This window comes from Salvelinus namaycush, chromosome 34 (genome assembly GCF_016432855.1).
Source record: "Salvelinus namaycush isolate Seneca chromosome 34, SaNama_1.0, whole genome shotgun sequence".
NCBI classification, from domain to species: Eukaryota; Metazoa; Chordata; class Actinopteri; order Salmoniformes; family Salmonidae; genus Salvelinus; species Salvelinus namaycush.
The window spans coordinates 15319441-15334235 of record NC_052340.1 but is presented as its reverse complement, the minus strand read 5'-3'; the positions used below and the strand labels follow the sequence as shown (position 1 = coordinate 15334235).

Sequence of the window (14795 nt, the reverse complement as noted above, 5' to 3'; positions counted from 1 at the left end):
TAGATAAAATAGTTCAGTAGGAGGTTCTGCCCAGCCTTAACCATGGAAACTCATACTTGAACATTTATATGCAAATACTTTATTTTTCTCATAGTAATTGTCATGGTTTTTATATGTTGACTTATAAAAAACAATGTGAAACCTATAAGAAAACATTTGTTTTGTAGAGGTTACATTCTCAGAACATAATTCATATATTCTGTCTCAAATATGTCTTACAATATCTTTTTAGGAAATGCACCACAATAATGTATTCAATTGCGTATGTCATATAAGGCATATAAGTTAACACATATACAAATACAGCACTGACATATAAGGAAAAACATACATTTGACCAGATCCTTGTTAGATTACTTCTTAGATGTTTGTACAAATAATGTTCTAATGCTTTACAATATTCTTATTTGATTTTCATGATTATTTTCCATATGGGGCCTGTGCAAGCTCTATAGCCTAGTAGTCTGTCGATCATTACTGTGGAGCTGGTAAGACAATTTAGGAGTCAGGGAAAGAGATGGATGATTGACAGAAGGAGAGGGTTAAGAAAAACATTTGCATGCAGTCTACCTTATTATATCTCGACTGTCTGTAAACGCACGGAGGAGGTGTCTACATGTAAATTATTATTTGTCCCAAAGCAGTTCAGTAGCATTGCTTCCGTGCCTTGTTTAGTATCATATATAGAGTGAATCACAAAGCAGACTATTAGTTCGCTAACTGTTCATAATAAAGTATTGGACTAGCACTAGCTCGGGAAAAACAAATATAGATTTGATGAGCTGATCAGATCCGATGTTTGTAAACAATGTTGTGCGTGTGCTAATAACGGTTTCAGCACCACGGACAGCTCTCTACCTACCGGAAGAGCGAAGCAACGCGAGGACATGACGTGTAAATACGCAACGTGCGACCTCATTCCAAAGATTTCAAGTGTCAAGTATATCAACTGTCTTCATTAAAAAAACGAGGGTCCCATTCTTCGATTGTGTTTTTTGTTTTGTTGTCTCAAATAATAATAATTTAATTAGGTAATGTTGCACGCATTGAGCCCTGCATATAATATTCTTTATGTGAAAATATTTTGCTTAATTGGGGTTATGCTCCAACCAGGTTTGATATCAATGAAGACTCACTCATTAACTTGACACACCCCACAATGAATGTGGAATAAAACATGTATTATTCTTCCTGCCAAGTCAACTAGTGGACAAATATTACAACACACCTATACTGTACATACACCTGTGAATCTGTAGATGTGTTAGAATGGTACAAATGAAAGAAAGGAGACAGGGAGTTTAACAGCTATAGACAGTTGGGAAGTGCTCGTCTAGTAGATCAGATCACATCTTGGTACTCCATCCCCCTGCCGGTACTTCCTCATTCTGTGTTCTCTGATTCCATGACACCCCTGTGTGTTCACCCTCTTCCTCTTCCAAAACCGCCACCACCACTTCTTCGATGATGTCATCAGGGTTGTCGTAGCCGCCCTCCTCCCAGCCCATGGAGGGGGTGATGGGGTCTGCAGGGTCAGGGGTCGTTGCCACGGCATTGAATGCGACGAAGCCCACCAGGATGATCACCAGAGACACCATGTACAGAACTGAGAACTACACACACACTAGATGAGCTATATGAGATTACACATTAACAGTCATCAACACACTGAACAGGGTCACGGTGACCATGGGATTTCGATTCAGGACTAAGATGTTTTAAAATAAGGACAGTGGTGTCCTGTGATCAGGACAGCTCTAGTGGGATGGATCCTGCTATCTCTGTTTCTGTTCTTATCACTACTGCCTCCTTGATCTCACAGGGATTAGATTAGACTAGTTTGAAAGAGATTACAGTGAGTACAGACATAGTACTGCAGCAATCAATCAATCTATCATCCATCATTGGAGTCATCAAATCATTGATTAACTAATCACTTTATCTATTCAGAAACACAATCAGTAACTGAACTGTCAAATGGCTCAACCTACTGTACCTACTATCCCCAGTGTGTGCTGTGTGTGTACTAACCGTGTATTTAAAGAGAAACAGGCCACAGAAGAGGCTGAGGAGGTCTGCAGTGAGCAGGGAGAGGTTGACTGCTGTAGCACTGGTCTTCTTGACCACTATGGGCATACAGCTGTACAGGGTGTACATACACAGGGCATAGCCAGCAAACAGCAGGCCTGGGGAGAGAATAATTATACATGATAAAATGAGAGTATGGCAGACAACAGCATTTCCAATATTTTTTTATATCGCTCCTAATGTGCATCTGTCTTTTTAATATTTTATTATGTGTTCATATCTGAATATTATTGATCCTTGTCTGTGTAATCGTTGATGATGCTTTGGTGATAAAACAATTTCCCAAGTTGGAATCAACAAAGTACTAATATCTTCTACTCATACACTGGGCATAGTCAGAGAACAATAGGCCTGAACAGAAAAACACAGACATTATAGAGGGCAAGAATTATTATAAACAAGGAAGATCAACTGTTGCAGCTCCCATAAAACACAAGATAAAGAGCAGCAAAGAGCTGTGGAAACTGTACTTCTGCAAGCTGACACAGCATACATTCTGTACTCTCTGTAACCTTGCCACCACCACTTCTGTAATCCTAAGAGAGAGGTAATAACCGGTGGCCTGAGGTGGTCTCGTGGTTAACACTACCGAATCCCAGACCCAGAGCTACTTTGTAACAAACCTTCTCCTTAATTTCCTTATTTTACGCTGTCCTATCTGTTCAATAAAAAAAACATACAAAATATCAACAAATATACAGGTAACTGCCAAAATAAAGGAACACTAACATAAAGTGTCTTAATAGGGCGTTGGGCCACTACGAGCTGCCACAAACAGCTTCAGTGCGCCTTAGAATATATTCTACAAACATCTGGAACTATATAGGAGGGATACGACACCATTCTTCCATGAGAAATTCCATAATTAGTTGTTTTGTTGATGGAAAATGCTGTGTTGGGTGCCGCTCCAGAATCTCCCATAAGTGTTCAATTGGATTGAGATTTGGTGACTGAGACATACACACCCTTTAAACCCCCTATGCTCCTTTGAGACCCCTCTTTCAAAGTCACTGAGATCTCTTCTTCTAGCCATGGTAGCCAAAATAATGGGAAACTCTGCATTTTTATAAATGACCTTAAGCATGATGGGACGTTAATTGCTTAATTAACGTAGGAGCCACACCTGTGTGGAAGAACCTGCTTTCAATATACTTTGAATCCCTAAATTGTGTTTCCTTAATTTTGGCAGTTACCTGTATATTTTATTTTATGTGGTACTAACCAATTCTCCAGTCCCATTGGATGTTTGCCACATTGTTATGCTCCAGAACGCCCCTGTAGCAACACAGCAGATCACTCAAATCAACCACATTCCCATTCTACTACCTTCTCCCCGAACATGCACACACATCCACATGCAGATACATGTGCACGCACACACACACACTTACAGCTGTATGCCACTGATGAGTGTGCCGAACAGGCCGACCATACCAAGGAACTCCACTCTGCTGAGGTGTTTGACGGTGTACTCCTGACACACGTTAGACACAGCATATAGACTGGCACTGAGCAGGACCAAGCCATCACCTAGCAGAACGTCTGAGGCTAGGCGAGAGGGAGGAAAGGATAGAGATAGAAGAGGGGGATGAGGAAAGAGATGAGGTCAATATGTTACTATTTATTATATGAACTGAGAGATTAAATTAATGAATTAATGAATGGAGTGGGTTCTTACTGGATCCCAGGTCTCGTCCAGCCAGTAGGTCAGCTCCCACCATGGCCCCCACCCCCAGTAGACAGACACACACAGAGACGTAGTGGACAGGTCTGTAGCACGTCTTCAGGAACAAGCAGGACAGTATCATCAACACAGGGATCACAAAACAGTCCAGCAGCTGGAAGACAGAGAGACACACCAGAATAGTCACATACATCCAGAAGGCGAGGTCAGTACAGGTGCATCAAAGCTGGGAATGAGAGACTGAAAAACAGCTTCTATCTCAATGCCATCAGACTGTTAAACAGCCATCACTAAAACAGAGAGGCTGCTGCCTACATACAGCCTTGAAATCATTGGCCACTTTAATAAATGGATCACTAGTCACTTTAACAATGCCACTTTAATAATGTTTACACATCTTGCATTACTCATATCATATGCATATACTGTATTTTATACCATCTATTGCATCTTGCCTATGCCGCTCTGTCATTGCTCATCCATATATTTAAATGGATATATTCTTATTCCATTCCTTTACTTTGTTTGTGTGTATTAGGTAGTTGTTGTGGAATTGTTAGATTACATGTTAGATATTGCTGCACTGTCGGAACTAGAAGCACAAGCATTTCGCTACACTCGCAATAACATCTGCTAACCATTTGTATGTGACCAATCAAATTTGATTTGCCACGGACATAACTCAGCACACACGCACGCATACACATACCCGCAGGCAGGCAAGCAGGCACGCAAGCTCGCACACACACAAAACAAAAACATACAGACATACACACACACACCCTCTCGTAGTTCTGACCTGTATACTGGTGAGTGTAGTGTACTGGTAAGCTTTAACCACTGTGTAGTTAGCCTCGACGTCCACCAAGCCTACTAGGAGATACTTCCACCACCTCTTCTTTAAAATCGGAAACATATTGCCATCCCCTATAGTACGTTAGGAGAGGGTAGCCTGGAGGTTATTGCACTGCTACACAATTATAAAAATGTATAGAGTTGACAAATGTAATATTCTGACGAGGAGCACCCTGGGGTGGTGTGTGTGTGAGAGAGACTACCTGTTCTTTAAAGCAGAACATTGGTGTGCCTGAGTGTGTGTGTGTACCTGTTCTGAACAGCAGAGCTGTGGTGTAGGTGAGACAGAGCAGTGTGTAGCTCACAAAGCTCTGAAGCATGGGCGCGTCCACGTGGTAGTCTGAAGCCAGGTACTGGGATGTTACTGCTGTGCCGCAGATGAGAGCAGCCAAACCCTGACCCATAGCAACTGTCTTCACCAGCTGCCTGTTAGGACAAAGGTATACGTGAAGAGGAAATTCAGCAACTCTTGGAAGACAGTGGACATTGATTAAGCTGCGTCTTTATTGGTAAAAGCAACATGTTTTGGCCCTATAGCCTTCATTAGGGTTTCAACACAACTCCGTCCAGGCTACTGTATGCTAGCTGCCAGGGACATACACAACTCAGACTAGGCTACTGGACAGTGGACGCATTCTTGGACATTGAAAGACCTCCACTACGTAACTATGTGTCCCAAATGGCACCTCATTCCCTATATAGTGCTCTACTTTCGACCAGAGCCCATAAGTTGCTGGTTAAAAGTAGTGCACTATATAAAGGATAGGGTGCCATATGGGATCCAGATAATCACTATTATAACATCTCTCTCTCTTTCTAATTGTTTTCTCTCCCCACAGACTCACCACGTAAACACTTCTTTAGGGTTGAACTTCAGAAGCTTCCGGATAATAAGGCATTTTCTATCATCATTGTCGCTGGGGTCTGTAGCTATAATCCCCTCTGGGTCTTTCTCAGCCATGTTGTCTCACTGTAACAGTGGGGTACTGGGATGGGGAATACACTGCTGTGTGCTGCCTGGACTAAGGCTTATTCATTTCTACTGTGCTACCTGGGCTGAATGATTAACAGTGTTCTCTAATCAAAGTGCAAAGATCACTTAGTGCTTTCAGATGATAGGTGTTGTAGTAGTGATGAAAGTGGCTGGTACATGAATGATGGAAAGGAGAGGAAGGCTGTGTGGATTCAAACAGGGCCCATATGAATGAAAGTGGGTGGTACAAAGTGGGTGAAAGTGGGGGTGTGTGAAACTGTGGGAAGTGGGTGGGGGGGTATTTAGATCCGTGATTACTTAATTTCAGCCAGGTAATTACTCCAAGGAAGGAAAGTGGGAGGAAAGGCTTGAATGAAGAGGAAGGCTGTGTGGATTCAATCAGGGTCCATATCCCTTCTCTATGTTACTCACTTGTCTCCAAGTCACATAGCTACTGTACATACCATGTACTGACCTGTAATACAACTCAGTGGTTCCATGGCAGTCAAAAGCTAAATTTAGCACTGGTCCAGCCACGGCAACTGTGGCCTACTGTATTTATTTTCCAACACCTATTTGGTGCAGTGTCTTAGGTGCAAAGAGCAGCACACAAAAATGCAGATAACATTTCATGACAAAATACTGTTAACTGGACACATATCTAGCCTTTTTATCTATATGTCTATTTTTATTGCGCTAAATAGGAAGCTACATTACCTAATCCCCTCCAACCACACACTCGCGAGATTGCGCGAGGAGGGCACAAGTTGGAGGAAACATGGCGACGTCTAATTTGTTAAAGGTAAGAGCCTCTCACGTCAGCATTTTACCCGGATTTGAAGATTTAATTATGCGCCCGATGCCCGTAGTCTTGATGTAAATAAGTTAATGAAGGAGTTAAAAATAAACCCGACAACGGACAATGTCCGTTGTCAGGTTTTGTTTTTTCACTTAAGGAAACAGATATGTATTTCTTGCTAGTTAGCTAGGAAGGTATTGCTAGACTAGCTAGCCAGCCATCTGGCTAACGTGCAATACAGTTGTCACCGGCATAACATTTCGTATTTTAAATTGACAGTTCATCAGTAATATCATACACAGTTCATTGTAGTAACTGTCCACATCAAACTGTAAGAGAATATGCAGCAGGCTTGTCCAGGTGGTGGAACAATCAGCTGAATTGGCAAGCTAACATTAGTTCCGTTTGACAGCTCTCCAGCACAATAACGTTAGTGTTACTAGCTAGCTAACTAACTGTACATATTACAGTCTTGACTGTTACAGATTGATCAGAGTTGGGTGCAACTGCACTGTTGACAATGTAGTCTGTAGTTAAGGTTTTAGTTGAAGCAGGTTTTATTTTAGCGAACTGGACCATTGTAACGTTATGTTTTAAAATAATAGAATTTTAAAAACTACTATTAAATATGCGTTCATTCTGAACAGCGTCAGGCAGTAAGTAGCAAGTTACTGAATAAGTATGAACTGTGTTCGTTCTTTGGCTCTATCCAGAATGAATGGTTCTAGGTACTGGGTAGTGTGGTGGAGAGTAGTGAGTACAGGGTCATATTCATATGGCACGAAACAGAAGCAAACAGGTGTGTCTACTTGAAATTGTCCAAAAATATACACTTGTTTTCATTTTCTGTAGCAAAACATTTTTGACAGTGTGCACTAATGAATACGACCCTGAGTAGTAACAGTAGTATCATCTCTCTCCAGAATAAAGGCTCCTTGCAGTTTGAGGACAAGTGGGACCTGATGAGGCCCATCGTTCTCAAGCTGCTGAGACAGGAGGCTGTCACCAAGCAGCAGTGGTTTGACCTCTTCTCGTAAGACACACACACTGCATCATACCACACCAAACTGCAAAGCAGACACACATACTGCACCGCAGACACACACAAAAACCCTATGCTTATTATTGTGTGTTGCAGAGACGTCCATGCTGTGTGTCTGTGGGATGACAAGGGCCCAGCTAAGATCCACCAGGCCCTCAAAGAAGACATCCTAGACTTCATCAAACAAGCTCAGAATGTAAGTGGGACTGTGGGTTACAGGGGAAGGACTTTGGTAAGGGTTGAAATCACATTTGAGTTTGGAATGTGCTGTTCACACACGCATGCATGCGTACACACACACACCCCTTTCCAGTACAGTGATGACAGTTGCAGGCAAGAGGCTACCCTTAAACTCCTGACCTCTACCTATGCAACATACCTCTGACCTGTGTTTCCATGGCAGCGTGTGTTGAGTCACCAGGATGACACAGCGTTACTGAAGGCCTACATTGTGGAGTGGCGAAAGTTCTTCACACAGTGTGACATCCTGCCCAAACCGTTCTGTCAGCTGGAGATCACACTGATGGGGAAGCAGGGCAGCAACAAGAAGTCTAACGTTGAGGACAGCATCGTACGCAAGGTGATGAGAGTGGGGAGAGGAGGAAGAGAGGGGGGAGAGATGGACAATGCTCTTCTTTTTGATAGTATGCATCAATTGTCTCATCCTGCTTACTCACTCTCTCTCTTTTCCTCTCTCTATCCCCCTCGGCTTCTCTTCTAGTTGATGTTGGACACATGGAACGAGTCGATCTTCTCCAACATAAAAAGCCGTCTTCAGGACAGTGCTATGAAGCTGGTTCACGCTGAGAGGCTGGGAGAGGCTTTTGACTCCCAGCTGGTTATAGGAGTACGAGAATCATACGGTAGGACATATACACACTGAGTGGCAAAACATCCACATATTTTATATGGCAAGTTTTTGTGAAGCATGGTATGTTGACTGTGTGTGTGTGTGTGTGTGTGTGTGTGTGTGTGTGTGTGTAGTCAACCTGTGCTCTAACCCTGAAGACAAGCTCCAGATCTACAGAGATAACTTTGAGAAGGCCTACCTGGACTCAACTGAGAGGTTTTACAGAACACAGGCCCCATCATACCTACAGCAGAATGGAGTCCAGAACTACATGAAATATGTAAGGACTGCTCTCTCTGTGTGTGTTGGAGAGAGTGCGTGTCCGTGTGTTGTTGTTGTGACAATTTCTCAGTGGGTGTGTATACATTCACTGGTCGTGTGTGTCTTGCAGGCAGACACAAAGCTAAGGGAAGAGGAGAAGAGGGCAGTTCGATACCTCGAGACTCGTCGTGAATGTAACTCTGTCCAAGCAGTGAGTAGACAGACTGTTTACCCATGAGTCTGTATAGACTGGTTTAAACTCATATTCACAGTCAACAGATGATGAGGTAGATCAATGTTAGTCTCTAATGTCTCTTTCCAGCTGATGGAATGTTGTGTGAACGCTCTGGTGACGTCGTTTAAAGAAACCATCCTGGCCGAATGTCCCGGCATGATCAAACGCAACGAGACAGACAGTGAGTAACACATTACATTCCTACTTTTACCCACCAGCCTTGGGACCGGTTGTAGAGGAGGGTCCTTCATTGTGTGACGTTAATGTCCTTCACCCTGCAGAGCTCCACCTGATGTTTTCCCTGATGGATAAGGTTCCTAGTGGGATAGAGCCCATGCTGAAAGATCTGGAGGATCACATCATGAACGCTGGGCTGGCTGATATGGTGGCTGCTGCAGAGACTATCACTTCTGTATGTACACACACACAGATCTGTCTTACTATTCTTGTGAGGACATTTTGGCGACCAACAATTGATTCCCATTCAAAATCCTATTTTCCTTAACCCTAATTCTAATCCTAACCCTAACTCATATGCCTAAAATGTCCTCACTTCTCTGAATTTGAGTTGTTTACTATTCTTGTGAGGACTTCTGGTACTAGTAAAATATAGTATAGTTAAACATGTACACACTCAAAATCAGCTAGTATATCTGTATGTTTTTCTTCTTATTCCTGTGTGTGTAGGACTCTGAGAAGTACGTGGAGCAGCTGCTGATGTTGTTTAACCGTTTCAGTAAACTGGTGAAGGAGGCTTTTCAGGACGACCCTCGATTCCTCACTGCCAGAGACAAGGTACACACACACACACACACACAGCGAGAGAGAAAAGGGTGAAGGGAGGAGACTGAATGGAGGAGCAGAGAGAAAGGGGGGATGGGGAGGAGAAGGGATGGACGGAGGAGAAAAAAAGGGAGATGAGAGAGGGAGAGACATGCAGCGAGAGAAAAGGGGGTGAATGGAGCAGATGGAGATAAAAGGGGGGTGGGGCTGGGTGGAGGAGGAGAAAAAAGGAGGAGAGCGGGAGGTTTGACAGTTCTGTGTTTCTCTCCAGGCCTACAAAGCTGTAGTGAACGATGCCACCATCTTTAAACTGGAGCTGCCCCTCAAACAGAAAGGGTAAGACAAACCTGGGTTTTATGTTTATATTATATTCCTTGGTTATGGGTCAGTATGGCTGCTGGTCCACCCATCACGGAACTTTAGCTGCATCCCGATTCTTTACCCTGTTCCTTAGGGTGCATTTTCACACTCCCCATCATGGATTTAAAAGCATATGATTTGTGTAACAATTGGCTGGAGGTAGTTTCCATTATTGTCAAGTTCACGCAAGAAAGTGTGCACGTGTAGACTTCGGAGAAAGGGTGAAGAATCGGGATGCATCCATAGACTTGAATGTAGATGCCTGTTTTAGTAATTATATTTCTATGTGTACTATTCATATGTGTGTCTCTCTACAGGGTAGGTCTGAAAACCCAGCCAGAGTCGAAGTGTCCAGAGCTGCTAGCTAACTACTGTGACATGCTGCTGAGGAAAACCACCCTGAGCAAGAAACTCACCTCAGAGGAGATAGAACTCAAACTCAAAGAAGTGGTGAAGACTCTACCCTAGTACTGTAGAATGAGCCCCCATTCTCAAACGCTTAGTCATGGATTTTAAAGCATTGGATTGGTGTAAACATTGGCTGTTGTGAAAAGGGTGTAGAATTAGGATGCAGCTGTAGTCTTCTATCCTGTTCATCCCGAACTCTTCTAGCTGCTGGTGTTGAAGTATGTTTAGAATAAGGATGTGTTTTATCTCCCACCCTTCTCTCTCTAGTTGCTGGTATTGAAGTATGTTCAGAATAAGGACGTGTTTATGAGGTACCATAAAGCCCACCTGACCAGAAGACTGATCCTGGACATCTCAGCCGACAGCGAGATAGAAGAGAACATGGTGGAGTGGCTTAGGGTAAAAACAAACACACACAGACTCTTTCTCTCTCTCTATACCCCCTTTTGATTGTGTTTTTTCCCCTGGGTCGTGTGTGTTTGTAGGAGGTGGGGATGCCTGCAGACTATGTGAATAAGCTGGCCAGGATGTTCCAGGACATTAAAGTATCGGACGATCTCAACCAGGTCTTCAAGGAGATGCACAAACACAACAAGCTGGCTCTACCAGGTAACGCATACTTGCTCTACGAGGTAGCAAACACACAAACCTATGGCTTGAGCTTGTGTGATTATTAACCACGGCCTCCATACTCCTCCTGCAGGTGTACCATAGTAATGCACTAATACTCTTTGTCTCTCTCTGTTTGTCTATCTCTCTTTCCTCTCTCTGTCTCTCTCTCCCACCCTCCTTTTCTCTCTGTCTCTCTCTCCAGCTGACAGTGTGAATATAAAGATCCTGAATGCGGGGGCGTGGTCGAGGAGCAGTGAGAAGGTGTTTGTGTCTCTGCCTACTGAGCTGGAGGATCTGATCCCAGAGGTAGAAGACTTCTACAAGAGGAACCACAGCGGGAGGAAACTACACTGGCACCACCTCATGTCCAATGGCATCGTGAGTGGGAGATACACACACACACAGATACACAGAGAGAGAGAGACGGACAAAGTGCACACACACTCAGAAACATAATCCGTGGAAAAACTACTATCACCTCATGTCCAACGGAATAGTAATCTTCCTCCTCTCCCCGTGTGTGTGTGGGGGGTGTATGTTTAGATCACCTTCAAGAATGAAATGGGTCATTATGACCTTGAGGTCACGACCTTTCAGCTGGCTGTCCTATTCGCCTGGAACCAGCGGCCGCGGGAGCGAATCAGCTTTGAGAACCTTAAATTGGCTACCGAGCTGCCTGATGCTGAGCTACGACGCACACTCTGGGTAACACACACACAGACTATCTGGGATTGAAAAATGAAAGCACACATGCCAATATAAACACAGTTCATACACAAAGAAGAGACTGAGAGAACAAACAAATGACCTCTTTCTTTCCCTCTCTCTGCTGTCTCTTCTCTGTCTCTAGTCTCTGGTAGCGTTCCCTAAGCTGAAGAGACAGGTTTTATCCTATGAGCCTTCAGTCTCCTCCCCTAAAGACTTCACTGACAGCACCCTGTTCTACGTCAACCAGGACTTTTCTCTCATGTACGTAGCGACAACACTAGCTTTGAACCCACAACACTAGCTTTGAACCCACAACACTGTGTTAGCCCCCAGAGCTAAATAAAGGCATTGAATGTACCTAGCATTACAAAATTCTGGTAACTTGCCACAAATTCCCACGTTTTCAAAAAATTACTAATTGAAGCATTCCAGATTTTCCTGCTTTTTCCATCCTGATTCCAGGAATCTCTGGAATTTCTGGAAAACCTGGGATTTTGGGAAAGATGGGAGAGTTTTGCAACCTTAATTGCAGCTCACTGCAACCGCTGTTGGCTTACCATGTTGATTCATGTTCTATTTAGTTAATGTAACTGTATGTATTCTAACTCATCATTCATTTTGGGGAAGTTTGAATGTTGATGAAAGCTATATTGTCATGGTTTCCTACTGAGGACCCAGATGGAATGTTTCAGGTGTGATTTCTGATGGGATATTGAGTTCTTTAGTCTCTGTTTCTTAGTAAAAACTCCAAGGTCCAGAAAAGAGGCAAGATTAATCTGATTGGTCGATTGCAGCTGACCACGGAGCGAATGAGAGAGGAGGAGAACGAGGGCATTGTCCAGCTGAGAATATTAAGAACCCAGGTAATGTTACACATTTAAAGGTACAACTTGAGGAACCTAAAGTTTCAGCACTTTTTTCCCCCAAAAAACTTAAATGGCGCACTACTACCTTCCACCCTGCACGCCGAGAGTGAAAATCATAACCATACCAGTTGAATGTGTGGCTCAACATTGAGTAAAGATATAATGCTGTACGTTGTTTGACCCACCCACCCCCCTCCAGGAGGCCATCATCCAGATTATGAAGATGAGGAAGAGGATCAGTAACGCCCAGCTACAGACAGAACTGGTAGAGATCCTTAAGAACATGTTCCTGCCCCAGAAGAAGATGATCAAGGAACAGATCGAGTGGCTCATCGAACACAAATACATCAAACGGGACGAGACTGACATCAACACCTTTATCTACATGGCATAGAACCCACTTACTTGGACTGGAACCACCTACTTACCTACCTACCTACCTACTGCTTGACCTGGCTGGATCCTCACTGCTGCAGGAGGAAGAGGACACACAGGAAGAGGAGGGAGGGAGCAGTGGTTGTTTCAGAAGAAGAAGGGGAAGGAGGATGTCTCTCTGCGGCCGGAGGGGGGAGGGGAGGGGCAGGCCAGTTAGTTGTATGAGATAGATGGTGTAGTCTTCATTCTGTGGCGCCACCTGGGGGCCAGGAGGAGGAGGACAGTGGGGCTGACTGACAGTCTCAGTATCACAGTAGTGACATTATGAAATAAACAAACTCTCCCTGCCTTACCCTCCTTACGCAGTCCGCACAGAGACAGACAGACAGGAGGACTAATGGACTAGTAGTCTATATCATTATGGAGTGGACATTGAGAGGAGTGTATTTTGCCAAATGTACTGTGTGTGTGTCTGCACCTTGACAGCTTGCTGCTCTGTGGAAGTCTTGCAATCATCTGAGGTCCCGTCACACGTGTGTGTGTGTCACTTTTTCCACCAGCTCCACCACCCCAACTGCCACATCCCTCAGAGAGGTTCATGGCTCCTCACGTATCAGCCAGTCGCAGGGTGAGAACAAACGAGACCATCACTTTTCTCTGTTTCCTACCTTGTAGGTCAGTGTGTCTGAATGGTTTTATATATCACTTTCATTCTCCTTCTCAATGCTCATCTTTATTTTTGTGTGTATGTTGTGTGTATCGTTTGTAAATGCTGCACAGCGTCGTCCAATCGATCGAAGTCACAAAGCTCTCTAGCGATCTTTGATTCTCCTGTACCTCCTCTCTTCTTTCTCCCCCACCCATAGCCAGTGCAGGACATGACAGGTGTATTGTTGTCAGACCATGAGCGGGTGTCATAACTGTTCATGACCCAGGTTTCTTCCCAAATGCCACCATATTCCCTAGGTACTGTATTAGGGTGGCAGGTAGCCTAGTGGTTAGTGCGCTGGGCCAGCCGAAAGGTTGCTGGATCGAATCCCCGAGCTGACAAGGTAAAAATCTGTCGTTCTGCCCCCTGAACAAGGCAGTTAACCCACTGTTCCTAGGCCGTCATTGTAAATAAGAATTTGTTCTTAACTGACTTGCCTAGTTAAATAAAGGTTACATTTAAAAAATATAAATACATACTTTTGGGGGCAAAAAAGTATTTTTAAATTCCCTATAAAGGGAAAAGTCATTTGTTTCCTATATAGGAAAAAGTAGTTTATATTCTCCCTATATATAGAATAGTAAAATCCCTCCAGTGCAATATCTAGAGATCCCCAACTGCTGGAGCACTTCCTGTGGTTTGAGGTCATGTTGCTAAAGCAACGGCACTGCAGTGTTGCTATTAATGTACCCTACCCACCACCTTTTACAGAAGACTGTGTGTTGCAGTATATGAGTGGGGAGTAGGGAGGGGTGAGGATGGAAGAACTAGAAAAGTGTTGGGGCCGTGTGTTGTTGACTTGTTTATTTATTTAATTTGTATCAATGTGGTTTGTTTGTATGAGATTGTATGCGAGTGTTTGATAAATAGGTCCGGTCTGTAGTGGGATACTAGGTGTACATAGCCACTTATTAATGTTACATGATGAAACGTATGAGACGACTTAATAACACTATCCCTCTTTGACTCTTTTTTTTTTGTTTGAGTTTTACTATTGGCATTGGGATAATGTTATAGTGTGGGAAATGAAATTGCGCCCCCTATTCCCTATATAGTGCACTAGTTTTGACCAGGACCCATAGGCCTCTACTCAAAAGTTGTGCACTATATGTAGGGAATATGGTGCTATTTTGGATGCAGGCTAGGTAGCTCTTTTCTCTCATTCTGAATTGAATGCAACCACATTG

The 14795-nt window shown here is 43.6% G+C and overlaps 2 protein-coding genes across 3 annotated transcripts; one reads left to right on the top strand and one right to left on the bottom strand.

The window, feature by feature from the left end:
* Positions 1-1197: 1197 nt before the first annotated feature.
* LOC120029210 (solute carrier family 35 member F2-like) lies at positions 1198-5588 on the bottom strand. Its single transcript, XM_038974504.1, has 8 exons — positions 5473-5588; positions 4878-5053; positions 4572-4699; positions 3767-3926; positions 3480-3636; positions 3311-3363; positions 2032-2186; positions 1198-1613 (listed from the first exon to the last, which is right to left on the bottom strand). Exons 1-8 carry the CDS (start codon positions 5586-5588, stop codon positions 1347-1349), a joined length of 1212 nt encoding a protein of 403 aa, XP_038830432.1. The 3' UTR covers positions 1198-1346.
* Positions 5589-6361: 773 nt separating this feature from the next.
* On the top strand, positions 6362-13971 carry LOC120028859 (cullin-5-like). 2 transcript variants are annotated; one of them, XR_005473540.1, is made up of 19 exons: positions 6362-6402; positions 7323-7432; positions 7538-7637; positions 7845-8021; positions 8163-8304; positions 8426-8571; positions 8683-8763; positions 8875-8968; positions 9069-9199; positions 9475-9582; positions 9842-9906; positions 10248-10380; positions 10606-10737; positions 10824-10947; positions 11153-11328; positions 11494-11655; positions 11801-11919; positions 12453-12521; positions 12724-12752. XR_005473540.1 is itself a non-coding variant. In XM_038974108.1 (19 exons), exons 1-19 carry the CDS (start codon positions 6379-6381, stop codon positions 12916-12918), a joined length of 2343 nt encoding a protein of 780 aa, XP_038830036.1. In that variant the 5' UTR covers positions 6362-6378; the 3' UTR covers positions 12919-13971. The 2 variants fall into 2 exon arrangements, 1 of the variants encoding a protein (XP_038830036.1); XM_038974108.1 differs by having other exon boundaries at positions 12398-12521; positions 12724-13971.
* The last annotated feature ends 824 nt before the right edge of the window (positions 13972-14795 follow it).

What these genes read in the sequence shown, in the direction of transcription:
- LOC120029210 (XM_038974504.1), bottom strand. Translation starts at nt 5,588, where the DNA reads ATGGCTGAGAAAGACCCAGAGGGGATTATAGCTACAGACCCCAGCGAC. An exon ending in CTCATCAGTGGCATACAGCT is followed by an intron (nt 3,364 to 3,479) that starts GTAAGTGTGTGT and finishes GTGTTGCTACAG; the next exon opens with GGGCGTTCTGGAGCATAACA. An exon ending in CCAATGGGACTGGAGAATTG is followed by an intron (nt 2,187 to 3,310) that starts GTTAGTACCACA and finishes TTCTCTCCCCAG; the next exon opens with GCCTGCTGTTTGCTGGCTAT.
- LOC120028859 (XM_038974108.1), top strand. Translation starts at nt 6,379, where the DNA reads ATGGCGACGTCTAATTTGTTAAAG. An exon ending in AGGACAGCATCGTACGCAAG is followed by an intron (nt 8,022 to 8,162) that starts GTGATGAGAGTG and finishes CTTCTCTTCTAG; the next exon opens with TTGATGTTGGACACATGGAA. An exon ending in AGGAGTACGAGAATCATACG is followed by an intron (nt 8,305 to 8,425) that starts GTAGGACATATA and finishes GTGTGTGTGTAG; the next exon opens with TCAACCTGTGCTCTAACCCT.